The 27,168-nt window shown below is 55.3% G+C and overlaps 1 protein-coding gene across 2 annotated transcripts in view; it reads left to right on the top strand.

Annotated features, from left to right (window-relative positions):
• Positions 1–24,942, top strand: part of ADARB1 (adenosine deaminase RNA specific B1) — a 44,604-nt gene extending 19,662 nt beyond the window's left edge. Inside the window, exons 7-9 of one of the 2 annotated variants that reach the window (XM_059164932.1) lie at positions 2,974–3,155; positions 20,424–20,558; positions 21,460–24,942. In XM_059164932.1, the coding sequence (XP_059020915.1) occupies positions 2,974–3,155; positions 20,424–20,558; positions 21,460–21,800 (658 nt within the window). In that variant the 3' untranslated portion in view covers positions 21,801–24,942. Of the gene's footprint in view, positions 1–2,973; positions 3,156–20,423; positions 20,603–21,459 lie in introns of both variants that reach the window. The other variant, XM_059164933.1, reaches the window with a different exon arrangement.
• The last annotated feature ends 2,226 nt before the right edge of the window (positions 24,943–27,168 follow it).

Here is a 27,168-nt window from a genome sequence, read left to right on the forward strand (position 1 = left end):
GAAGAACACAGAATCGGGGCAGTGGGCAGGCTGGGCGTGGGGAGGCAGGAGCGGCCCTGCAGCTGGGGGTCACCAGGTGCCGTCTCTCTGGTGGGGGCCTGTGATGAGAGGGTAGCCACGGGGCCCGGGGAGATGCAGTCCTGTCCAGAAGGAGCGGGGGCTCTGTTCCCGTGACCATAGCCTCTGTGCCCTCAGCTGCGTGGAGGGAAGGGGGGAGGAAGCACGGACCCCCTCCCTGAGGCGGGTGCCCTCCACTCTGCTGGGCGGGCAGACTCAGAGGCGGCCCAGGGTGGGGAGCAGGGCAGTACGGCCGTGGAGAGGAGAGGCGACCCAGGGCAACCGAGCTCTGAGCCCTGGCCTCGGAGAAATCATGTGCGGCGGGGATGGGGTGGGGAGAGAGAGGCCGTTTTCCCCGGACACCTGCGGGTTCTTCCTAGTATAGCCGGCTCTGTGCTGCGGATCCCGCGGGTTCTTCCTAGTATAGCCAGCTCTGTGCTGCGGATCCTGGCGCCCTCAGGGGGGTTGAGCCGGCCCCAAGGCATAGGTGGGTGGGCACACTGGCCCGAGTCTTTGCAGAGGTTTGCTTGGCGACATAGGGAGCCCAGCTGCCTCTGCGCTCCCCGCCCTCCCCATGCTCTGTGAGGCGCGTTGGCAGAGCCCATCTGCAGAAGTGCTGGCGTCCCACGTGTCCCCGCCCGGGGCCTCCAGAGCCATCGTGGCTGCTAGAATTCTTCACGGAGCATGTGTTCAGAATTACTGACTCGGCACAGACGCAGGGTTTTGCAGGATCACGCCTCAGGGTTTGCCCTGGGAAGCTGAATTCCACTTGGAGACTGTCTAAACCCCCTTAGAGGCTTGGATTTACATAAGAAGGGGGCCCTGTGGTTTTTGTTAGCGTGGAGCCATTTCACGCTTTTTCTTGGAAGACGGGAAAGTCTGTGTTTGAACTTCCTTTCCAGGGGGTGGGAGGAACATGTGGACTGGGGTACAGCCCTTCAGCAGGTTTTATTAGGGACGCGGTTCCGGTGCCCCGCGGTCTCAGTGAGGGAGACGAAGCCTGTGCGTCCGTCCTGGAGCTTGCACACCGGGGGTGGGAGTGGAGACAGATAATGAGGATTAGAGCCCCCGGGGGGGGGGGGGTTGCTGGGACGTCCACAGCTGTGGCAGGTGGAAGCCCTCCCCCCATCCCCGGAGAGGGACCTCCTGCAGAGACCGAGAGGTGCAAGCACTGTGGCCCGGAGGCTGCTGGGGACGGGCTCCAGGCTGGAGGGCCTGGGAGGAGTGGCCAGAAGCCCCCTTACCCCTGTGGCCCACGCCCAGGAGGGGAAGGGCAGGGGAGGGAAAGCCAGGCCAGATGGGGTGGAGGGGGCTTTGAAATGCCCGTGATTTCCAGGGGGAAGATGGCAGTGCTGGAGGGTTTGTGCACAGGAGTGGTCTGGCCTGGCCTGTGTTCACAGGGTCCCACGGCGGCTCTCCTGGGACGGGCCACTGCTGGTGGGAGACAGCGGCGAAACAGGTGGGGACCTGGGACTTGAGATCTGTGGTCCAATAGGGGCCGTGGCAAGATGGGGCCTCCTGGGTCCGTTCTGACGGGGCGTCCCCAGCTCTGCTAGCCGCCCACCGTGACTCTGCAGCTCTGGCCCCAGTGTGGAGCATGGAGCTGGGTGGGTCAGGAGTGTGGGCAGTGGGCCCTGTGCCACCACCAGTTGCCAGTGTTGACCCACTGGGCACTGCCCTCTGCCCCTTTCTACAAGGGCCAAGGGGGCCACTGGACTTGGGCCCGAAGTGCAAGCACGATGCAGCCACAGTGGCCTCGCGGTGTGGGCAGCGCAGGGGGCGGAGAGGGGCTCGGCACCTCAGCCCCACCCCCACAGCCTGCCCAGACCCTCAGCCCCGAACCTGAGCCCGCGGGCCTCCCTTCCTGTCCCCGCTCAGTTCTGACTCGTGCTGCCGCCATGGCGGCCCCCAGCAGCCTCCCCCGGTGGCTCCTGCCTCCCAGAGCAGCATGGAGGGGAGTCGTCTCCAGAAATCTTCCCGTGAAATCCCGTGCTGCTACTGCCTTGCCCAGAGTCCTTCGTGGCTCCCTAAGGCTCTCGGGCTGCTCAGGTTGGCCCTGGCCTGCCTTCCCCTGGTCTTCCTCCCGCTGCCACTGCGGCCCTCCAGGGTCTGACTGGGTCCCTCCATCCGCCTCAGGGGTCCCCCCTGGGCCTGAGTGTCAGGGCTGCCCTCGGAGCCTTCCCTGAGGTCCGCCCCCCGCGTCCTGTTCTTGGAATCCTGCTTTCCCTCCAGTCGCTCTCCCCTCCCTTGAGGCTCTCGATCCTGTGTCTGCCTTGTTCCTGCGTGGCCTCGGTCCCGACAGCCCCCCGGCCCCAGGAACACGGGGCGGGGCCTTCCCTGGCGCCGTGGCCTTGGCACCCAGCACCACGGGCTTCTTGCTGTCTGTGGGACTCCAGAAGGAGGAGGGGCCTGCTGGGGAGCGGGCAGCCGCGCGGGAGCAGAAGGCCTAGGTTGCCAGCGGCGGGAATGGCGCCGTGACTCGTGGCCCAGGGCGGCGGGGAGCTCGCCCTCCCCTCCCGTCCTAGCCTCCTCCCACACGTCAGACCTTGTCACCAGGGAGCAGGAAGCAGCCAGCTGGAGGTTTTCAAGATCTCCTTTGCCATTGCTTTTATTGGAAGTAAGAAAAATGTATGTGCTCTTTTGGTTTTTCTCCCAGGAAATGTGGCTCGTGGACCCCTTCCCAGCACTGAGCCTCAGGAATGCGTCCCAGGAGATAGAGTGGCCAGAGGCCATTGCACAGTCCCGAAGAAGCGCTGAGCAGGGCTCGCTCTGTGTCACTTCTGGGTGCCGCCTCTTCCCGGTTGCGCGGTCCGCTCGCCGGGAAGGACGTCTGTGTGCAGGTGCAGGGCCGCGCAGGGCTGTGGCGTCCCCCGGCACGGAGCCCCTCCACTCACAGTGTGCCCCCTCTGCCCGCAGGTGGAACGTGGTGGGCGTGCAGGGGTCCCTGCTCAGCATCTTCGTGGAGCCCATCTACTTCTCCAGTATCATCCTGGGCAGCCTCTACCACGGCGACCACCTCTCCAGGGCCATGTACCAGCGGCTCTGCGGCATAGAGGACCTGCCCCCGCTCTACGTGCTCAACAAGCCCCTGCTCAGCGGCAAGTGCCTGCGCCGCGTGGCTGCGTCGGTGTCCGTGACCGTGACCGGACCGTGTTGGGCTCTCATGGTCCTTGTTCCCGTGACTGTGACCGGGCCGCGTCGGGCTCTCACGCTCTGTGTTCCCATGACTGTGACTGTGACCGGGCCGCGTCGGGCTCTCACGCTCTGTGTTCCCATGACTGTGACTGTGACCGGGCCGCGTCGGGCACTCACGCTCTGTGTTCCCATGACTGTGACCGTGACTGGGCCACGCAGCTGCGTCGGTGTCCCGTGACCGTGACCGGGCCGTGTCCGGCTCTCAGGCTCCGTGTTCCTGTGACCGGGCTGGGCCGCGCAGCTGTCGGTGTCCTGTGACTGTGACCAAGCTGCGTTGGGCTCTCAGGCTCCGTGTTCCCGTGACCCGGCCGGGCCGCATCGGGGTCTCACCTGTGAAAACGCCGTAGGGAATCTCTTCTCTGTCCGAGCGGAGAGTGGGAGGCTGTGTCTCGGGGCCTCTGGGCCACTGACAGGTCCTTGTTCCTCTCTGTACTGACCGAAAGCCTTTGTAGATAGATCACAGCGCAGACTCGGCACCCACCATCTTTCTTCGCCTTCTACGTATTCACGTCCCGTGCCAGACGGAGAGACTCAGGGATGCGAGTGCCTCCTGCAGAGGGAGGCTGGGGATGGAGGTGTGCGCCCCCGGGACAGGCAGCGACGCGGCGGTGGCCGGTCCTGGCCTGTGGTCACTGACTTGTTTGCTGTGTTCCCTTTAGCAGCTCAGTGGTGACCGGTGAGGGGAGTAGAGCTCTCGAGTGCAAGGGTCCTAACTTCTCAGTTCACCCCTCTTTAAGGGACACAATTAAGGTATTTTTATTCTTTTGAAAATATCATTTTACTCACTTTTTTAACGCTCAGAACTAAAACCGTAACCCCAAACTAACACGTGTGTTTTGGCGTCGTGTGCACGCTCCTGGTTGCGGTGCTGGCTGCCGGCTCGCCCTTCGCTGGAGGAGAGCAGCACGGTGTTTGAGTTGAAGGCACGTCTGTTAGAGCACATAAGTTAGGCAAAATGGAGAAAACCAGTGGTTGTTTCTGATCACATTTTATGGCTTCCTGACTTTAACCTTGATCTTTTATGAAAAAGTGCTGACTCTGCTAAAACTTGATGGCGAGGGCCCCGGGTGTCTGCATGCACGGAGCCTGCCCCGGGGAGAGGGGACACGCGTCAGTATCCTGTCGTGGGGTAGGACGCGCATTTCCCATGGTGCAGAAAATCGCTTTTCCCCGGGGCCTCTGCGGTCTGTTCCATTTCAGCAGCCGGCCATCTGCGACGCCGGGCACAGGATGGGTGCTCGGGCATGGCCTGACCAGCGCCGTGTTGGCCAGGACTGTGCCCAGGGTCCTGTTGCCGAGGGGATGTTCTAAGACACTGGAAGGAAACTCATTTGTGACAGTCAGGAGTGTTCTTCCCACAGCGTGCGTGAGGTGTGCACGTACTTGTGAAAAGGTGGTGAAAACAGCGTTTGCGAGACGGAGACCGTGACGTCGTCCTGTGTGTCTCGTTGGAGAGACCAGGTCTGTCACAAAGTAACTGTCTGCTCTTCGCTGTCTCCCGGCGTTGCTCCCGCTCCCGGGTGCTTTGGTGGACGGAGCCCGTGGGTGCCGAGGGCCTCCCGAGGGGCTGGGTGGCCGGCTGCTGGGCCTCATCGGCGGCTTGCACAGTCCGGGCTCCTGGTCTTCCCCGTGACGGGGCCGGGCCGGTGCCCGCACGACCCGTCAGTGAAATCCGAGGGCAGCCCTGGGGTTCGGGAGGCACAGTGGTCCTCAGACGCTGGGCCTCTGGGCAGCGTCACTCTGCCGGCGAAGTCCGTCTCAGAACGCAGACTCCTTGCGGCAGTTTACCTTGGGCAAGGCTGAATTTGGAGGCTGTACTACTGCTTTACCTCAGGTCTGTGCAGCAAGCAGCTCTGGAGACGTCGTCAGGCCCTGGCGTCCTGGCGTGGCCGGCAGGGGCAGCGCACTGGGGGCACCAGCACTGCAGGAGGGGGTGCGGCCACCGCTCCGTGGGCCCATGACCCGCCCCGCAGTCTGGGCTGACGACGTGGCATGTGTGGTCCCGGACAGAAGGACTCAAGCACGGGGAGTCTAGAGCAGAGACTGTTGACGTCATACGTTTGGGAGGTCACACTCCTGTGAGGTGGGCCCCACAGTCAAGCCCTGCAGGCTTGCTTGCGAGGGAAGCCTCGTGTTGAACAAGGGACCTGGGCGGTGGAACAGCCGGGTGCTGGAGCTGTTGCCCTCGGGGTGTGCGTGCATTTGTTAAAGTTCCAGGTGTTCGTCCTGCCCGTCACCTCCCGTTGTCTCGCAGAGGGTGCCTGGGTTCAGGGAGATGGACAGCGCGGCAGCACCGAGGTCCACGGCATCTCGGGGACGGACGGGGTGGCCGTCAGCGCCGCACAGGGAACGGCCTGTTCCACAGAGACCAGAGCAGACCCAGGCGGACTTCAGCAGAAAGTGTCACTCTGGGCTGGCGTCCTCGGTGCCACTGAGGACAGATGAGTCATTTTCCTCTCAGCACAGAAAATAGATTTTTATGAGAAGAAAGCACTTCTCAGTGGCGAGCTGCTTCCATGGGGCCACGGGCACGTCCGTGACACCTTCCCTGACGTTTCGGACGTGGAAGCCTCTTGAGCTCTTGGATCTTCTTTCCGGATTCATTTCCAATCTGGCCCCTGCGAGCTGCAGAACACTTCTGGCTCCCACCTGTCTGCCCCCGAGTCTGAGCTTCTGTGCCGGCCCGGGCTGCCCTCCAGGTGCACGCAGCGACCTCGGGAAGAAAGGCCCATGGTCTGAACCTTCCCAAGGCCCTGGGGTCGTGGCCGGCTGCGCCATCAGCGTGGACACAGGGCATGACCATTGGCAACGCCAGGAGTGAGTAGGTTCCCGTGAATCCAGTCCATGGGGGCCTCTGGGACGCGTGGCAGAAAGAAAGCAGGGGCGCTGCTGGCCTGCTGGGTGAGACGTGCGCACCTTCGCCGGTGGAAAGCCACGTCCCCATTCACCGTGGTCGGAGGAGCCCACGTCTGCCTTTCGCCCAGAGCACAAGAGAGGGCCTGTGTGACAGGTGGCGGGTGAGGAGGGTGTTTTCCAGGCAGAAGCAGGTGCAAGGGGCTGAAACGGCCTCGGCCAGAGTTTCCGGACGGGAGCTCAGCCCCTGGAAGCAGCAAGTGCTCACGTTGGATGACCCCAGGGCCTACAGGGAACCCGGTGACGGCAGCTTCCAGTGGGAGGCCACCGAGACAACCTGCCCGTGTCTTCTAAACTCTTAAGTCCTGTGGACGTGGTCTGCAGAGTCCGGTGAGGATCCTGCCTGTGCCCCGGGTCTGTGTGACGGGCTCTCCCCCAGCCCCGGCCGCCGGCGTCATGCTCGTCTCTCGGCTAGAGCGCCCGGGCTCTTCCCCGGAGTCAGTGCTTAAAACCCCAAGGCCCGGTTCCAAGAAGAAGTGTTGTTTGGCCAGAGGTGCTGGTGTGAATGGATGTGGCCAGGGTCAGTGGCCACCCAGGAAGACGAGGCGGTGCCCAGGCCAGGAGGAGCCTGAGCTTCACTGCCCCATGTCCGCTCAGGAGTCACCTTCCTTAACAAAAATCAGAATGACCATCTCGCAGGTGCTCTGCTGCCAGCCGAAACGTCTGCAGATACAGGCCGAGGCTTGGGGGCATTGCTGCGGGAGGCCACATGCTCGGTGTCTGTACGGACGCCTTCGCAGGTCATGGGCTGTTTGCAGAACAGAGGCCACCTCCACCGAGATCGTAAACTCTACATTTTTCTGGTCAGCCAGCAAGTGGGAAACAGTTTCTGTAACGGGAACCCCTCATGGCCCTAAATATCTGTCACCAACCGTTCCATCCAGACGTCAGTTCTGAGGCCCCATCAGTGTGTGAGGAACAGTAGAAAACAGTCTGAGGAAGGGAATGCGGCCACACCACTGCCCCCAGAGCTCTCAGTGGCTCACGGTGTCAGTCGTCAGGCCAGCTCCCAGTCTGTAGTTTGGCTCTGAGAGTTTGGATTCAGCACACCTCATTCACAGCGGCGGGGGGCGGGGGGGGCGCCCATTACCAGCCGAGCTGCTCCTGCTTTTATTGGTTTCTGCACCACGGCCCATGATTGACTCATTACCCTAGTTCTCGCTCCGTGGCCCCAGAAAGAGGAGCTCCTCATTAGTGTCTGTCCCCACGGTGGTGTTGGCCCTGGGGACTCATAGACATACATACACTCTTGTGACCATTTGAGAGCTTTTCTGCCCCAGAAAAGGCATATGGTTTGCATTGAACCTTCAGGCTAGCTATTTCTTTTTGCCTTATTTTCTCCATTCTTGCTAAAGATGGCACTTTATTTAGCTGAAAATATAAAAACAAGTTGTACTTTAAAGTCTTATTTTTCTCAGTTAACTCTAGTTTTAATATGTGAAATGTTGTAATTCTAAGGTTTAAGTATCATTAAAAATAATCCTTTATTTTGATCTTATTGTAAACAGGTAATGGAATTCTAAAGGAAGATAATATAAGCATTATCCATTTATTCGTGAAAGATTCTATTCCATTATGGTAGAGATTCCCCACCAATTGTTCCTAAACAGGTCCCCACCTCCACTCAGGACCCCCAGGAGACCCTCCCTGATTCTGTCTACTTGAAAGGCCGTGCCCTTTGATGAGCTCAGTGGCCTGGAGGAACCTGCATGCCAGGTGGGTGCCAGAGAGAGGACAGGTGTGCTAGTAACCCTGTCAAAGACCCAGGGACCCTGGCAGAACTCCAGAGGATAAGGTATGGGTTCCTGATAACAGAGACTCGGTAAAATGAGAAAAAGGTGGTATCAGGACTATGTCTAACTCCTAACGGTGCCTTGATGTCCCATAGTCTTGCGACATCTGTAGGGAGAGGCCACCTGTTTCCTCTGAGGCAGTCTCACCCGTGGTGGGGCTGCTCTGTAAGTGGTTAGTGTCCCCTGACCATCCCGGCAGCCAAGCAGTGACTGGGCTGGACCTCTGGAGTCCTGGTCTCGAAGGTGATGTGGGTCCTGGCTGGACGCGGCTTCCCTCTAGGCTCTCCGTCCGGTCACACACACAGGCAGGAAACAGTATCCGGTTTATGTAACAGGTGGAAGAAACCACGCTGGCCACCCAAAGTAATCAACCGGAATTTTTATTCACAAACATGAATGAATAGCCATGATCATTTGAGGAAAATAAACAGCACAAACGTGAATGTTCTGTAGGAGAAAATCGAACAACAGGAGAAACAGTCCTAACTCCGGGCATAGAAGAGAATACAAAGAGCCAACCTTGGGCGTCGACACCGAGCACTCTGTGAGTGTGGGAAGCCGGTGTCAGTCTGAAGGTCTAGAAGGCATCCAACAGATGCACCAGTTACGTGTGTCATAGGCAGTGCTCTGGGTTGGGACAAGGAGCGAGCAGAACAAAACTCGCCCCCAGACTGTCATTCTTGTGAGCGGAGGAAGGTACGTCACGTGTGTCTCTGGAAATCGGAGCAGGAAAGCATTAAATGTAAAGAGTCAGGAGATGTGGAGAGCTAATCCGGTGTCCCTCTGGCGGCATTTCAGAAACCGAAAGCAGAGGAGGAGATGACAGAAGAAAATTGGGGGTGCTGAAGAAACGCACGAGTACCGCAATGGAAAGAACGCGCTGGGTCGTGAGCAGAATTAATTTTTAAAAATCCATTCCTAGCACATCCTTACAAATTTCAGACCAGCGGAGAGATAAAGAGAAGGTGCTGAACGCTTCCAAATTAACTAGAGTGAGTATCCGGTTTATGTAACACTTACCAGGGACACTGGAAGCCAGCGCTGACGAGAAAATGGTTTTTGTGGAATTTCTTATTTAACCAAATATTAAGCATTAGGACAAAGTGATAATTTTCAGATATTCAAGGGTTCAGAGGGTTTCTTTCCAATATATATATTTGTTTGAGAAAAAAAAGTAAAGATACTCTAGCAAAATGAAAAAGGCATCTAAGAGAGAGAGAAATGTGAAATCCAAGAAAGAATACTTTGTAAATCTAAGAATACAGTGAAATAGATAAGTTGTCAGCAAGACTAAATTGTAACAGTTCCACGTTAGAATGGAGAATCCTATCAGAGAACTCTAAAAAGAATGTTTTCTTCCGGAAAAAGTGAATGCATTTTAACATAGCCTAAGAAACTACCGTAACTATCGTAAATGGTCTTTGCAATAATGTGAAAGTAAATGTTTCTCAGTGAACAGTTAAAAAAAAAAAAAAAAGGAGAATGGCAACTCCAGGAAACACAAAAAGCTCTTAGGCAAGGAGGGGTGAACTGCTGTGCTGCGGTGGCTGATGTCATGTGTCCCGTTGAGTTGCCCCTGGCACCCAGATTAGACATTGCTTTGGTCCGGGAGGGTGTTTGCCGGGTGAAATTAGCATCTCCCCGCCGTGCGAGGACATCTTCTAGCCTCTGAGGAACAAAGAATGCACAACACAAAGTAGCACAAAGAGTGGCGGAGCGGGGAATGTACTTCTGTTTCCCCGCCGCACTGAGGGCGCCAGCGTGCGGCCTTCTCCTGCCGTCGGACCCAGGGTTACCCCATCCGCCCTGGTTGTCAGGCCTCGGGGCTCAGAATGAGCACCACTGCCAGGTTCTAACCTAGCCCTGGCATGGTTTTGAGGACTTGGTGTGAGATGGGACAGAGTCCGTTCCAAGTGGATGCTTGAAATGGTCTCCTTAAAGTCGTTTGGACGTAATAACAGGATGAACACTGTCTTCTCAAGTCTGTCACACTACTCAGCTCTGCCGGGCCTCACACAGTCACGGTCACAGGTAATTAAATCCGGACTCATTAACTGTACAGGTGACCTCCTCTTACTGCAGACCTCAAAACTCAAAGTTAGCTCTAAAAAGTTGATATTGAAACCAAAAGTCCTCAGCCACTGGGAGGTTAGACTCTCGGCAGTAATTCTTCAATCAGAGAAGAACCCAGTCCTTAAACTGGATGCCTAGAATACACACATCAAAAATGATGAGACAGAGCCACAGTTTTACTCGGCAGAATCGTGCACGGCCCCGAATGAATGAATGAAAAACAATGAGCTAAGCATTCGGCCCCGAACTGAGAAGGAGAACTGCAGCAGAGCTGAGTAAGACGCTGACTGCGGGAGGAGGGAAGAAAATCCGACACGCAGAAAGCAAAGGGGAGGGACGGAGCAAGGAACCAGATGACAGGCCGTCAGTAAAAGTAGACGTGCTGATTTGAAAGAACCGTGAGAGAGACCTACCACCATCAGAGAAAAGTCGTAATGTCAGGCAAAACAAAAGTAATGGTAGGATTCGCGGCACCTACCGATATGGAGGCGGCCACAGAATTTTAAAATAATTCTTTATTCAACTCTAAGACTGATAAATTTGGAAATCTCAACAGCAAGAACAAAAGGACAAGTGAGTTGTAAATTGCCAAAATGTACCCCAAAGGAAATGCAGAAATCTGGCAAAGGAAATTTCCAGCAAAGACTTGGAAAATATTATCAACACATTACCTTCCAGTACGTTCAGAGTTTAATCAGTCTGCCAAAAAACACATCATTCCACCTCTGTATAAACTTTCCAGGTCATAGGAAAGAACAGTTGACCTAATGCCAGAACTGGACAGAGAGGCACGAATAAAAAGAAAATCACAGGCAGCATCACCTACGACTAAAGATGCAAAACTCCTGAGTGAAACACTAGGAATCGAGTTTAGTGACAGACCCAGAAGTCGAAGTGTAGCCTGGTTTTACAGCTGTCATACCGCTCGGCTGTGAGTGGACGGCGAGAGGATCAGGATCGGTGCGTTCCAGAAGCGAGCCTGCGGGGCATGCGCGCCCCTGTCCTCTCGAGCGCGGATGCGCGGGCTGAACGGTGGGGATTAAAGTGGCGATTCTCATCTGGAAGGAAGAATTCTTGGCGGAGGGGATGTAAGAACCTTTGTAGAGTCTTCAGGAGTTTCTGGTGGCCAAGGCCACCCCCCCGCCCCCCCGCACACAAACCTACCCAGTCCGGTCTCAGAGGCGGGACAAACGTGCGCTCACACTTCAAAGCTTCTTGGATAGAAGCTTCTGTCGGCTTAAGACTCTGTGGGTCGTAGCTTGATCATTCAGGTTTGTGGAAATTTTTGAAATGTCCCGCAATGAGCAAGTGTCACTTTTTAATGAGAACAGTATTTTTTCTTTTTAAATTACCTTGCGGTGTTCTTTCTCGGCTTCACTGAAGTATGATTGGCATAAACCGTGTATTTAAAAGATACAATTTGGTGAGTGTTGAACTCTGTTCGCATGCAGCCCTCCCCACAGGGAGGGTACCCAGCCCCCCCCCCACCCGTGGCCCTTCCTGCATCCCGCCCCCAGGTAACCATGGATCGGCACTCTGCCAGTGGACAGTGGTTTGCATTTTCTAGGATTTTACAAAAATCGTGAGATACGTACCGTTTAGTCTGGCGTATTTCATTCAGAATGACGGTTCTCAGATTCATCCGTTTGTGGAGTTTATCAGCCGGTCGTTACTTTCGTGGCTAAGTCATGATGGGTTGTGCGGACGGACCACAGCTTGTGCGTCCGTCCGACCGTTGATGACATTTGGGGTGTGTCCAGTCTTTTACTGCTACAAAGGAAGCGCCTAGAACGTTCGCTACACACCATTGCACGGACATGCCTTGCCGCTCCTCTTCGGGGGGTACCAAGCGGTGTGAAGGGTCAGTCTGAAGACAGGTGCAGGTCGTGTTTCTCCGACGCCGTCACACCTTTCCGGAGGGGCTATGCCCCTGTGAGCCGTGGGAGCCTCCGTCTGTGCTCATTCTCGCCAGTGCCGTGTAAGGAGCCCCTCCGGGTTTCCGACGGGTGGAGGGGGGTCTCCGTGGGCTTTTAATATGCATTTCCCCAAGACCGAGGAAGTTGCGCGTCTGTTCGTGTGCTCTCGCTCTCCGTGTGCTGTCTTCAGCGGACCGTTCAAAGCTTTCCTCATTTCTTACTGAGTTGCTTAATCTCTTACCGAGTTGGAGGGTTCCTTACGTGTTCTGGATATAAGATCTTCATCAGATCCATGATTTGAAAATGTTTTTCTTTCCATTCTCTTAGCCGTGGCTTTCAGAGACCAAATAATTCTAGTTTTGGTAAAATCTTATTTATCAACTTTTCTTTGTTAAGTCATGTTTTTGATGTTCCATCTAAAAACTGTGGACCTAAGTCAGTGTCACAGAGATTTTCTCCTCTGTTGTGTTCTTAGAAAATCTACAGCTCAGTGTTTCAGCTTGGGACTACCTCCCTCCTGAGCCCGTGTTCATTTGTTTAGCATATCCCCGTCAACCCGCGCCGTCTGTGGGAAAGGTCACCCTTTCCCACTGAGTTCTTCTGCATCTTTATTAAAAATCCATTTGCAAACACACATGGAGGTCTGTTTCTGGATACTAGTATCTTCCATTGATCTTTTTGTCTTTTTTTTTTAATCAGAGGGAGAAAATGAGCACAAGTGGCAGAGGGAGAAGCAGGCTCCCCACTGAGCTAGGAGCCCGATGTGGGCTTCAATTCCAGGATCTTAGGAACTTAGGACCTGAGCCGAAGGCAGCTGTTCAACCAGCTGAGCCACCCAGGCGCCCCTACTGTCTTTTTAAAAGTTTTTAATTTAATTTAATTTAAATTGATTTCAGTTAGCATGCAGTGTGTTATTAGTTCCAGAGGTGGAGGTCAGGGAGTCACCAGCGGCATGCAGCACCCAGTGCTCGTCCCATCAGTGCTCGTGCCCTCCTGAATGCCCTCCTGAATGCCCCCCATCCCCCACCGCCCTCTGTTTCCTAGAGATAAGAGATTTGTCTTGTGGTTTGTTTCTCTCTCTGACTTCATCTTCTCTTATTTTACCCTTTTTCTCCTATGATTCTGTTTTGTTTCTTAAACCCCACATACGAGTGAGATCGTATAATTGTCTTTCTCTGACGGACCGACTTCGCTCAGCACAGTCCCCTCCGGTTCCATCCACGCCGATGCCAAGGGCAGGACGTCTCCCTTTCTGATGGCCGAGTCACATTCCGTCGTGTAGACGAACCCCGTCTCTCTGTCCGTGCATCTGCCGACGGACGTCCGGGCTCTTCCCGCAGTTCGGCTGTTGTGGACGTCGCTGCTGTGAACTCTGGGGGCAGGGGCTCCTTCGGGTCATAGGTAGCGCAGTTGCTGGGTCGTAGGGTAAAGGAACCTCCAGACTGTCTGTCTGTCTGCATACCAGGATCACACCGCCATGACTACTAGTCTTGTGAGTCTTGAAATCAGGGGAATTGGATCCCGACTTTCTACTTCCTTCTCGAAGCGGTTTTGGCTACGTGGGCCCTTTCTGCATTTCATAGCGATTTTAGAGATTTGATTTATTTGAGAGCATGAGGGAGGTGGGAAGCAGAGGGAGAGAGGCAAGAGCACTTTGCTTGGTGCTGAGCGTGGAGCATGACGTGGGGCTGACACGGGGCTCGATCTCGGGACCCCGAAACCATGACCTGAGCCGAAGTCAAGACCTGGTGCTGAGTGACTGAGCCACACAGGTGCCCCCATAGCAATTTCATAACCAGTTTCTCAGCTTTACATAAAACCCTGTTTGGATTTTGATTAAGTTTGCTTTGAACATGCAGATCGGCTCAGGGAAAACTGACATCTTAAGGACTTTGAACCTTTCGGGGACGAGCACAGACGCCCTCCACTCTGTTAGCCGCTCACATTTCTCAGCCATGCTCTGCCCTTCTCAGTGTGCGCATCTGACACGTCTTTTGTCGGGTTCATCTTTAACTGTTTTGTTCTTTTGACGCTGCTTTAAATGTTATATTTCTGTTTCAGACTCCAGTTCATTTCTGATATAGAGAGATATTAGTTTCAATAGCTGTTTTATGAATTTCATCGAATTTTCTTTGTAGATGGCCGAGATGTGTATGTTTCAGGTCTTCCTTGTAGTCAAGATGCCCGTGAGTTCTTCCCTCCCCTGTGGCGCCCAGCCGGGCCTCCAGGAGACCGTGGAGCACGGCACCGAGCACACACGGGGTCTTGTGTGCAGTCACTGGGAGAGAGTCAGCCTCTCTCCGGTAAGCGTGGCCAGCTGTGGGGTATACAGATGCCTCTCTCCGCTTAAGGGGCCTTCGATCGCTAGTTTGCGAAGGGGTCTTTCATCAGGAATGAATGGTGGATTTTGTCAGGCATTTTTTTCTACTCTCAGTGGAGCTGATCATTTGGTTCTTTTTTAGTTTGTTAATGTTTCGTTCGGGACATGGTGACATTGAGTTATTTAACTAAACCTTGTGTTCCTGGGATAAACCTTGTGTAGTCGTTATATATTCATCTTCTGAAATGTGCTATAATTTTGCTTAGAATGTTTGTATCTCTGGTCCAGCGGCCTGTGGTGGTGTTGGTCTGTAGCTGTCTTTGAGTATCTGTCAGGTTTTTGGCATCGAGGTAACACTGGCCCCATAAAATGAGCAGAGAACCATTTCCTCCTCTTCAGTTTTCTGGAAGAACTGGTTTAGATTCGATACCCGTTTTTTCTTAAACATTGGTAGAACTCACCAGTGCGAAGCCATCTTGCCTGAGGTTTTCTCTGTGAGAAGGTGTCCACGTATTCATGATCTGTAACAGGATAGATACGGCGAATTGTGTGAGTCTATTTCTGTTTTCTTCAGTGAACTTTGGTAATCCATGTCTCTCAGGAACATTTGTCTGTTGCTCCTAAGTTGTCAAATTTATTGGCTTGGAAGTGTTCATGACGTCCCTTTATTATTCTGGTAACAGCTGAGCGCCTCCGGGGACGCCGCGCCTTTCCTTCCTGATTCCACTGCTCCGTGTCTTCTCTTTCCTCATCCGTCTACCTAGAGGTCTGTCAGTTTCATTTTCCTCTAGAGAACCAGCTTTTGGTTTTATGGGTTTTGGGGTTTGTTTGTTTTTCAGTTTTCTGGCTTCTTTTAAAAAACAATTTCTGGGTGCCTGGGTGGCTCAGTTGGTTAAGCGACTGCCATACGTTCCGGTCAGGATCCTAAAGTCCCAGGATTGAGTCCCGCATCGGGCTCCCAGCTCCATGGGGAGTCGGCTTCTCCCTCTGACCTTCTCCCATCTCAAGCTCTTTCTCTCTCTCTCTCTCTCTCTCAAATAAATAAATTAATACATAATAATCTTAAAAAAAACAAACCAATTTCTGCTCTGATCTTACTATTTTTGCTTACTTTGTTATCAGTTGCTCTTTTTATTTCAGTTTTTAAGGTACTAGCTGATGCCGTTGTTTTGAGATCTTTCTTTCATAACATTTCACAAATTTTGACATGTTGTGTTACTGCTTTCACTCCTTTTGAAACACTTTGTCCTGTGTGCTATGTAGAAGTCTGCTATTTAGTTTCAAAATACTAGGGGACTTTGCAGAGGTGATTTTGTTGTTCATTTCTAATTTAGTTTCATTTTCTAACTTAAGTCCTTTAAATTTATGTTTATTTTACAGACCAGGATGTGATGTTTGTTGGCGTTCCATGAAAACTTGAAAAGAGTGTATCCCTGCTGTTTGTGAAGAGTGGTGTGTGAGTCGGTTGATTGTGTTGTGTGTGTCTTTTATGACTTTACTGATCTTCTGCTGGGTCTGTCAGTTACTGAGAGAAAAAGATGGAAAATCTCTTGACTATAATTGTGCTTTTGTGTATTTCTCAGGGTTTTTATCAGTTTTTACTTCTTGTACTTTGTAGTTCTGTGATTAGGATTGTGGGTTCCTTCTAATAAATCGGCCTCCTTTGTCATTATAAAATGATCTTTATCTCTGTTACTGTTCTTCACTCAGAAACCTCTTTTGTCTGGTATTAGTAGATCCTCTCTTTTCTTTCAATTAATACTAGCATAGTGTCTTTTAACACCCTTTGATTTTTAAATTGTTTTACATTTTTTAATATTTAAAATATGTTTCTTGTAGTCGGCATGTTTGGATCTGCTTTTTCCCTCTCCCCGACTGGCAGTCTCTGCCTTTTCATTAGGGTGCTTAGAGCATTTACATTTATTGTGGTATTGATATAGTGAGGTTTAAATCTGTCATCTTGGCACTTATTTTTTATTTGTTCTATATTATCTTTGTCCCTCCCTTATTCTTTTTCTCTTTATATTAATTATGTCTTATGATTCCATTTTAACTCCTTCTTGACCTTTGGCTATACCTTTTTGTTTTGTTAATTTAGTGATTGTTTTAGGGTTTTACAGCATACATGCTTAACTTATCACAGTCTGTCCTCAAGTGATATTATAGCACTTATGTATAAGAATCTTCCATTTCTCCTCTCCTGGTGTTTCTGATATTGTTGTACATTTAACATTTGCATATGGTAACAATCCCATACTATACTGTTACTTTTGTTTCAACAGTCAATTAGCTTTTCTTTTTAATTTTTTAATTTTAATCCAGTATAGTTGATAAACAGTGTTATGTTGACAACCAATTAGCTTTTAAGGAGATTTGCCACTTCTGGTGCTCTTCATTCCCCTAAGTAGACCCTCATTTCTCTCTGTTACCATGTCCCCCTGCCTGAAGGACTTCCTTTTACTTTTTTGTGGTGCGAGTCTTCTGGTGATGAATTCTTTCAGCTTCAGTGTGTCTGGAAAAGCCTTTAGTTTGCATTCCTTTTTAAAATATATATTTCTGGGCAAATATATTTTTGCTGAAATGGCAGTGTTTTCTTTTCTTCTCCTTTTAGCACTTTGAAGATGTTGCTCCCTGTCGTGCTGTGAGCACTATTTGCAGTAAGAAATCTGCCGCCTCATCTTTGTCCCTCCGTATGTGGTGCCGTTCCTCTGCCTGGGCTTGACGCTTCCTCTGCGCACCGGCGTGGAGCAGTTGGTCACGATGTGCTGGTGTCGCCTTCTGCACATTTCTCATGCTTGGGCTTTGTTGAGATTCTTAGATCTGTGCGTTTACTGATCTCAGAACATTTGTCTAATTTTTTTCTTCGTGTTTTCTGTACCCCCTTCTGCCTCCCCTCCTTCCGGAACTGAGTCACATGTGTGTCAGGCTGACAGACTTGTCTAACAGTGCACTGATTTGCTGGGTTTTCTTTTTCCCCATCTCTTTCCTGTGTGTTTCATTTTGAATAGTTTGTTATTGTATCCTTAAGTTCACTCATCTTTTTTCTATTCTAGATCTTTTTGTGTGGTGGTTGATGACTTCAAGTGTGTACCTAAACTCTTCATGTCTCTATGTGACCATCGGGCACGTTCTCTGGCCCTTTCTGGCAGTTCTTGCCCAGTGTTGAGCAGCGTGTGTGCTCTTATCTGCCCTCCGCTGACGCTCAGGGGACCCTCTGCAGCTCTCTGGCCTCTGCACCCTCCTGGCCACCGCCCGGCCACCTTAGTTTCCCGAGCCCTCTGTTCAGGGGGTCTGCAGGCTCTGCCTCGGCTCCTTCTTTCCACACTGCTGCCTGGACGCTGTCGGGACCGCAGCCTGGAGCACTCATGGGGTTCACCTCATAGGTCTCCTGTCTCTCAGAAACCACTGCCCTTCCTTGCCTAATGTCCAGGGTCTTGAAGATGGTATTTGGTGTATTTTGTCTGGTTTGCTACTATGTTAGCAAGGAGGGTAAATCTGGCAGCTCTTACTCCGTCTCACCCAGAAATGAAAGTCTGACCCTATATTTAAATCACAGAATGCCCATTCTTAAACACCGATCCTTTCTGTGTTCCCCTTCCAAAATAGAGGTGTTTGCAGTGTAGCCCTGATTGTGCGCCTAGTCATCTGAGCCAGCCGGTCATCCAGGGCTGGTTTTGGGTGGAAGTTGGAATGACATCTCCAGGTCTTGGTCTGCGTTCCCTGGACAGCAGAGACAGAGGGGAGAAGGAAAAGTGCTTTCCTCGGGAAGTGTGAGCTCCGAGCAGCAGGGTAGATGAAAGGGGAAGTCTGACGGGAAAGGTGGCTTGGGCTGCAGGAGAAGTCGCCGCACGGCGGTGCCCACAGAGGGCTGCTCCTCCCCCACGAGCCCTGACTGGGGGCCTGCGGGCTGTGTGGCACACCAGAACTGTGCTGTCCGCGGCCCGTCTGCTGTGGCCGGCCGGGGAGCTTGTGTATGGGGACCCACAGCCCTGTGATGGAGAGCACGTGACTGGGGTGTCCGGTTGAGCCCTGCCGCCATGCCATCCCAGGGAGGCTGGCCACACACGTCGCATTTCCTGTCTCAGCAAGATCAGCATGGGTTTAAAGCCTTTAAAAAAACAGATTCTGGCCCTGTCTTCCTGATTCTTTTTGTGCTGGGATAGAGCCGTAGGCTGGCCATGTGTCTCACTGCCGATGGCCCACGGGCTGTGGTTCCCTTTAATCTGGTCGTCTCTGGCCTTTTAGGTGGATGGACTGTGGCTTCTCATGGCCCTTCGCTTACTGACAGGACGGGGTTTTATCAAAATCTAACCAAAAGCTGTGAGTGATACCCCACCCAGAACCTTTAAAATTGTGTTTAATCTCGACAAATGGAAAAAGAAGCCAGTGCCACAGGTACCAGGGGCCGCGTGAGCCGTGCGGGCTGCGGGACGGTGCCAGCGCCCTGTGCGACCGCCTGCTTCGCGAGAACGGGAGCTCGTCCCCGCGCTGAAGTTCAGGGACTGTCCGAGCAAGTGGGGTTTCTTTGTAGGAAGGCAATTTTGTTGAGTCGATTTGTAATTTCAGTTGATTTTCCTGTGTTTCAAGTGGCTTCTTGAACGGTGCAGTGAGTCCGCAGAGTGCTGGGCCACGCGCGGCTCCCCAGCGGTCACTGCCACTCTGTTGCGTGGCTCCCTGTAGCGTTTCCAGGCGATCAAGTAAGAAATGTCTCTAGCCGGCATGACCTGGTTTGCCCGGTATTTTCAACGCTTCTGTGGGACATTGCGTGTACACGCAGCCGTTGCACGCCTGGTGTGCCTCCGTCAGACACCTGGCCCTGTGGCACCGACGCGTGGTCAGGAATGCTTACACACACTCTTCAGAATAGCCAAGTGCTAGAACAACAACAGAGTGAGGAATCCTCCAGTGGCCTGTCCCCCAGCAGGGTCCCGGGTGCAAAGGGGGGTGGGCGGCAGCTCTGTCGCGGGGTGTGTGACTCATCGTGAGGTGTGTGACTCACACACACGACCTCGAGCGAAGGTGCGGCGTACGGGAGTTTGTGTGTGTGAACGGCCCCACAGAGGTAAGGCTCCCAGCGGGCAGCCCCGGCCAGCGTGCTGGGGTCAGTGCCATGACCCGCGTGGGGCAGGACCGGTTGTGAGGCAGGAGAGCCCCCAGACACGTGGGCCCTGGCCGGTGACCGGCTGCTGGGATGCTGGTGACGGGTGTGCACCCTTTGTGAACAGTCCTGAGGTCGTGCCCTCGTGGTCTGTGAGAGGTCAGTGAAGAGGCCTCTAGGAAGGAGAAGCGCTCACTGCCCGGGGGCCGGCACGAGAAAGTGGCGACCACAATCCTGACTTCTTCCTCAGAAGCGGGTCACAAGGCGGCCCCCGGGGCGTTGCACGGGCTACGGGAGGAGTTTCCCAGGCACGCGGTCGGCTCGAGCTGGCACCGGCCGTGGCCAGCCTTGCAGAGAGGAGCAGAGGAGCCTGCAGGAGAGGGCCGGGGCTCCCGGCGGCCTGAGTGCAGCCACGGGAGTACTCAGCCTCCTGGCCGAGGGCTGTCGGGCGCGGCAGCCGTCCCAGACACGGGTGACTCATAAGGAGGACTTTTCACCCGGCTCTGACACCGAGGGCTGCTTTGCCTGAAGAACTGGGGCTTCTCCATGATGAAGCTTTCCTGCTGGCCCACCTGTGGTGTCGGCTCTCTGTCCGGGGTGGGGGGGCTCACAGTGGCGCAGAGCAGAGATGGAGCAAAGGAACCGGCGTGGGAGCCCCGCGGAGCTCGCAAGAAACCGTGCTGCGCTGCTTAAGTCTGCTTCCACGCGCCTCGGGTACATGCGTGCAAGGGGGTAGCCTGGCCGTGCCCCGCCCCTGGCGTGTGGGGCGCTCGGGGCGTGAGCGTGAGGGCCGCCCCCACCCATACAACCTTCGGGACCGACTCAGCCCCAGAAGGGGCTCGTGCGCCCGCGCTTGGAGCTGTTGATCCCGAGGGTGCTCAGAGGTGCTGTGAGGTCCGACAGGCTCTGGTGTCTGCGGGCCCGGCCCACCTCCCGAGCACCGTCAAGGCCGCTCCTGGGCGGCAGCAGGTGGCACTGGGCAGGGGTGAGTGCGCCTGGGCCGCACACACCGCTGGGCGCGCCCTGGGCTCCTGGTCACCCGTGTCTCTCCGCTCCAGGCATCAGCAACGCGGAAGCGCGGCAGCCGGGGAAGGCGCCCAACTTTAGCGTCAACTGGACGGTGGGTGACGCGGCCATCGAGGTCATCAACGCCACGACAGGGAAGGACGAGCTGGGCCGTGCGTCCCGCCTGTGTAAGCACGCCTTGTACTGTCGCTGGATGCGTGTGCACGGCAAGGTACCGGCCCCTCCTTCCCGCAGCGCCCCCCCCTCCCCGCAGCCGCCCCCCCGACGCCCCGCGCTGCCCGCACAGCAACTCCCCAGCCTTCCGGGGTCTTCTCCTCCAGCCTGAGCGTGTGGCCCCGGATCCCCCCAGTACAGCCTCCCCGCAGCTCCTCCCACCCCGCCCCGCACACCCCGGACGTCTCTTCCTGGCCCCACCCGGAGGAGGGGAGCCAGGGCTCCCGAAGCCCTCAGAAGGCTCTGGGCCTCTTTCCTGCTGGAGGGCGGAGTCCGTTTCCCCAGATAAATCCTCCTCTGGTCGACGGGCATTTTCCTGGTTCCCTTCGTCGGTCGTGGCGGGTGTTTGTTGCAAAGCAGGTGGTGCCCTCGGCATGGCCGTGTGGACAGAAGCCACCAAGTTCGGGCCCTGGTCCTACAGGGCGGGCGTCTGGGCTGGGGGACTTGCTCCGCATTTATTCTCACGATCTGCACCAGCACGAGTCAGGCGGCCGCGGGGGCAGTGCCTCCCAGTCCTCCACGTGACCAGTGGCCGGTCGGTGCTGGATTGTAAATGTCTGAAACCACTCACCTGGGAATGAGAATCAGCTCCCTGTGGGTTCAGAAGTGCCGGTTTAGAGCCTGGGGTCTGAAAACGCCCGTTTGGCCTGGACCCTGTGTGGGGAGAGTTCACAGACCGCCCCGGGGCTCACGCCCCGCCCCCGTGATGCCGCCCACGGAGGCAGGCGCCTTCCGGCAGGTGACGTCCCCCGGAAGCCTGCACGGGACCGAACACCAGATTTGGAATGTCTTACTGAGCTTTGGTGTCTGCTCTGGCTGCTTCCACACTTGTGCCTGTGTTTGAACTCTTCACAGGCTCCCTCCAGCCTGCTGCGCTCCAAGATCACGAAGCCCAACATGTACCACGACTCCAAGCTGGTGGCCAAGGAGTACCAGGCCGCCAAGGCGTGTCTGTTCAAAGCGTTCATCAAGGCAGGGCTGGGCGCCTGGGTGGAGAAGCCCACCGAGCAGGATCAGTTCTCTCTCACGCCCTGACCGGGGGGGCGTGGGGCAGAGGCTGCCCGCGCCGGCGCTGTCTCCGGAGCCTCACGTCCGAACTGGGGGCAGGGGTGTGGGGACACGGGGTGCTGGGCAGGGAGGGTGCGGGCTCCAGCGTCTCCCTCTACACCACCGTTACCCCTGGAATGACCCAGTGACCACTTTCCATCTCCGTTTACGTCTAGAAGTCGAGTTCTACTGAGTAGGGCTTCCTTAAGTTTAGGAAAATAGAAATTACTTTGTGTGAAATTTTTGAATAAATAATTTATTCAGAGTTAGGAACGTGGTTTATAAAGTAATTAGATCAAGTCACTCTTAGGCCACGTTATTTTAATTGCAGAAGAGCATTTATCTGTGGAGAAGGTGAGGAAGTCGCGGTAGGAGGAGAAGCCTCGCAGCCGTGCCGCGGGCAGGTCCCCCGGATCCCTTGGCGGGTCCTCCCAGCGCAGGAGACCCCGCAGGAGGGGCCCGGCCCTGCGCTCCCCCAAGTCCCCCACGCAGTGACGGCGTGTGCCCGGGGGGCGCATCCCAGATCCCCGGAACCTTCAGTCCCCTGGAAGCGTCTGCGCTCCTCCTGGAATCACATCATGGAAAACGTGTGTTGGTTTGCGTCTCCGTAACCAGAGATGAGACGGGGCAGTGATCCTGGCCGTGCTCGTGAGGTTCTCGACAGTGTTTGACTTTCAGGGACTAGGAGGAAGCCGTAGGGGCCAGTGCACAAAAGTCAGCCTGAAATCCCCCTCCCTGTCTCCGAATCCCACGGATGTGGATGACTCTCCAGACATCTTCACAGGAAGGAAATAGAATTAATTAAGTAGATAGAGTCGTTCATAGAAAATGCCAGTAAGGTGTATTTTTAAATTCTTCTTTCCAGCTTTATCAAAGACATGTTTGAGTCAGTATTCAGGCTGGAAGCTGGTGAGGCAGCGTGCCGCGGGCATCGTCCCCACCAGGGTCTGGACGTTGACGGTCACGGCAGGGAAGGGGTGCTGCTGGTGCCCGGGGTGGCCCAGGGGCGCTGCTGCACATCCCCCAGCACCACCCCCCCCGGGTGTCCCTGGGCTGAGCCAGCAGACAGTCAGGAGTGCGGGCAAGGGTCCTGGGGCACCTGGACCTGAGCTCAGAGATTTGCACCAATTGCCTTGTTGCTTCCACTCAGGATCAGACAGGAGCCCCGGGGAGCGTCCTGCCCCTGCTGGATCAGGGCCGTTTACACGGAAGTGGGCAGGGGCTGCTGTGGAGGCTGTAGGCAGAGCCGGGAGACCCCACCTCACCTTGCCAGACTATGAAAACGCAGAACAGGAGCAGGGCGGCCACGGTCCCCTCCGCCCGGGCCCCGCGTGCTCAGAGCAGGAGACTCGGACCAGAAGCGCCGTGCCTGCCCCTGTCGCCAGCGGTTCCTGGGGGGCGGGGGTGGGGCTGGCGTGCTGCAGGGACCCGGGGGTGTGGCTGGGCTCAGGGGCCGTGGCCTTCTCTCCGCTGTAGCAGGAAGGGTGTCAGCTGGTGTCGCCGCCCTCCCCAAGCAGGTGCCGCCGCGCACAGAACATCCGAGAGCTGCGTTTTTATTCTCTCGATAAATGGTATTTTTTCTAATGGGGATTGGGAGATGGACTTAGTTTTTAAAAAAAATACGTGGATTTTGATGAAAAGGTCAGTGGAAATACATTGCATTATACATACAAACACCACCCAGTATGTCCGACCTCCTGCCTCCCACTAACCGCTGAGGCGAGCGCGCCGTCCCCGCTCCGAGTGCGCGGCTGTCCTGTGCGCGTCCAGGCCCACAGGTGGCCGGGAGGGAGGAACGGAGCCCCGTCCGCCCGGGACCCGGCGGGAGCGGAACAGAAGCGGAGACGTGAACTCCTCCAGGCGCCGGGTCCGGAGACTCGGCCCTTGAAAGGGTCCCTTCCGAGGCTCAGGGTGCACCACCCCGTCTCCCCGGGCGTCACTTGGCATACCGTGCCCTTAGTCAGGATTCTAGAGACTTAGACAAATTGACACAGCCAAGAGCTTGGGTGTTTGAGAAAAATCTTCAATTTTGAGGACATTTTGACCAGGGGGTTGGAGGGTTCTCTTCTCTTTTGTTCGCTAAGCCTATTAATTCCAGGAAGACACCGGCCGCGGGCCACTATCCTGCTAGAGGAAGGCCTGAGTCACAGTGGTGTCCCCGGCGGGGCTCGTCCCGCGTCCGGGGTCAGCCCAGGCCGGGCGTGCCCTCTTCGCGGTCAGATGCCACACAGCACAGTTCTGATTATGAATCAGAGTGTGCTTGACTCATTTAATCAGAAACAGTTACTTTATTTTAAAACGTACAAGCCAGCCTCTCACCCGGCACTCACTTCCCTGGGGTGTGTTTATTCCCGTGATCCCCTGCTGCCCAGACGACGGGACCGCCGCTTTCCTTGTGACAACAGTGTTCCCGTGCTTTGTGCCGTGACGCTGGGACGGGGCCGCTCGCAGGCAGACCCCGGGGTGGCTCAGTGAGCGCTGTGGGTGAAGGCTGCACGCCCCTCCGCTTTTTCTCAAAACACAAATATCAGATGTTTTTTATTTCTGAAACATTTTACACCAAAATACAGGGTCTACCCCAACCGTAACTTGTTCTCGCAAGAGAAGTAACATCGGCTGGTTTTCCCATCCCTAAAGTCTACAAAGCTAGAGTCTCTCAGAAGATTCCTCGTTATCAGCCCCCACCTATGTAAGCGGGAAGGGCAGAGCATTTGTGACCATGTGCGTGTCCAGTGTTGTCTGTCCTAGTCCCCTGGCGTGTCCTGTGACCCCCTCTCCAGCCACGCGGCCAGTCACGTCCTTGGGGCCGGTGAGGCCAGGGTCTGGATCGATCCAGACGCGACGCTGTCCTCTAGAGCCGCTGTGCACTCACTCACGATGCAGGGATGACCCCCGAGCCCCAAGAACATGTAGCTCGGCCCCGCCGTGGGCTGACGGGACCTCAGGAGCCGACGCCCGTCCTTCCGGATGCCACCACCAGTGTTAAAGGCCGTCTGTGGAATGTGTGTCGAGTGAGCCTGGAAGCAGTTCGCTTCTCCAGATACTGGGCGATGTGCTTTTATTTTGTTTTATTTTAGAATTGGGACACTTTTCTATGAATGTAATTCAGCCAAGAGCCCTGTCGCTAAGACCCAGGCCCCGGTGTCCTCTGTACGTACACTGATGTATATACCACCCGTGCAACCCGCATGAGCTTGCCCTCGCACCGAGACCAGCCGGAACCAAGCATGAGACGCTGTCCTGTAGACAAAGGACTGGAGATGTTCTCAATAAAAGACACCGTGTTCCACCGCTGCCGTGTGGCCGGCTTTTCTCTCCTTCCTAGTTCTCCCCCGGTCCCTCGCAGTCTGTCTGAGGAGTATGATTGGGAGGGGTGCGTAAGCACCGGCTGAGAGGCGCCCACTGGTCTTGTCCCCTGTGCGCGGCCCCCGCGCTCAGCACATTTACCCAACTCAGGACAGTTCCCCTGAGCCCCTGGGACCCGTGGGCCTCCTGAGCGCGCATCACGCCCACTCCCACATGGAAGTTGTGTAGAGGACCGTGAAACGGCGGCCGCCGGGCAAGATCCCACGGGTAGGAAGGGAGGACGGAGTAGTCCCCGCTGACCTGCCGGGCCGTGTGAGGGCGGCAGGAGCGGGAAGACCCAGCGTGGACGCCCGTGGGCCGCTGGGCGGGGGGACTGGGCGGCAGCAGGTGCAGGGAGACGGCCCAGCTGCTAAGTTACGGGGTGGGGGGGACTTGACTATTCAGGGCTCACGTGTCTGCAGGACGTTCATAAGAAACCGGTGAAACCGGCTGCAGACACCGATTACCAGAGATCGGTGATTAACAAATTAGGGAGCAGGTAGTTAACGAATGCTCCAAACCCACCATTCGCTAATTGCACTGTTTTCCCACCGTTTGCGTTTAGTGCTAAAGAAATGCCGACGCTTTCCGTACACGCGTACGTGCGGCAGCCCCGTCCCCTGTGAATGACGGAGGATTTGGCGTAATTTTAATTCAGTTTTACTTTTTAAAGCTTACCCATTTGTCTGATGTTCCTACAATTCAGAGAAAAATAACCAGGAAAATGTTTTTAAAAGTAAAAATCCCCACACAAATAAAACGCACTGTTGCCAAATAATTTGCTCTGTTTTGCATCAATTTGATTCTGTTATTTTCCTACAATAAAAGCAACATTAAATGTGTGGGGCTCCTGGGGGGCTCAGCTGGGTGAGTCTGACGCGGCATCTGTGCAGGTCGCGAGCTCAGGGTCCTGGGATCGAGCTCAGCAGGGAGCCTGCCTGCGAGTCTCTGTCTCTCCCTCCCCCTTCAAACAAATCAATCTTTTAAAAAAGTTAAATAAAATGAAAATATGTTACCTAAAAAGACACATTAAGCTTCTGAGAAAGGCCCCCTACCAGCTCGTGGTGGGGGAGGGGAGGCTGCCGGCTGTGCCGCTCGGCACGCCCCTGATGGCCATGAGCCTGGGGACCCGTCAGCGTGTCCCTGCCCGCCCAGGTGCTGGTACCGTGGCCACCGCGCAGGCCACCCCGCAGGCGGAGCTTCCCCGGGGGAAGGACGCTGGAAGTGCCGGCCGGCAGCCCCCACGGGCAGGGAAGGGGTGAGGGAAGGGGGCGGTCAGCGGAGCCGGATGCTGGCTCCGGGCGGCCGCGCTGGAGGGAGGAGCAGTTATTTAATAAGCTTTCATATTAGTGACATAATTAAATGTTTAAATAATTAAAACGAATATTTAGTAGGAGCAGAGGCAACTATCCAGCAAGCTCACAGGCCGGAAGCTGTGGCAGGAGGAGCCGGAATCCGGAGCGGAGCTGGGTCAGCCGCTTGCTGGGCCCACAACCCCCCACGGAGAGCCCATGCCCGCCCCCCGCGTCCCCGCATCGCAGTGCCCAAGCCCCGTGGGCACCTGCAGGCGCTGCGCACCCCCCATGACCCTGTGGGCAGTGCGGGTTCCACAACAGCAGAGCAGCCACGAAGCCCTGCCCGCGGCCACCCTGCACAGCCCTGCGCACCGAGGCTCAGCGGAGACCCCAGCCGGCCACTCCGTGGGGCGCACAGAGCTGTTGCGGTTCAGCTTTTGGGCTGGGCTGCGACCACGGGTGCTCACACACCGTGGGTTGGGGGTCGTGGGCACGTCCCCCGCAGCAGTCAGGGCCGTGCAAAGGCCCTGTGCCCTGTGGGGGGCCCCGTGCTTCCCCGCCTGCCTGATCCCACCTGCAGGGCCACCGCGTCCTGCGGGCTCCGGCGTGCCCCGAGTCTGGGCCCTCTTCCTGGGGCTCCCACCTCTTCTCCCCCTCAGCACGCCGGGGTCACACCGAGCTCCGGAACACAGTCAGAGCAGACGGCCAACCCCCTCGGGGAGACGAGATGTCTGAAAAGCACAACCAGGAATATCCGAATGGTCGGTATTGGGTTAGACTCGGTAAGGACGCGTTCCATGTTTCAGAGCAGACCCCAGATTTTAAAGTGAATTTGGTAAAAGTTGTAAGAACGGACAAGGAAACAAGAATCGGAAAC

This window comes from Mustela lutreola, chromosome 2, assembly GCF_030435805.1.
Source record: "Mustela lutreola isolate mMusLut2 chromosome 2, mMusLut2.pri, whole genome shotgun sequence".
NCBI classification, from domain to species: Eukaryota; Metazoa; Chordata; class Mammalia; order Carnivora; family Mustelidae; genus Mustela; species Mustela lutreola.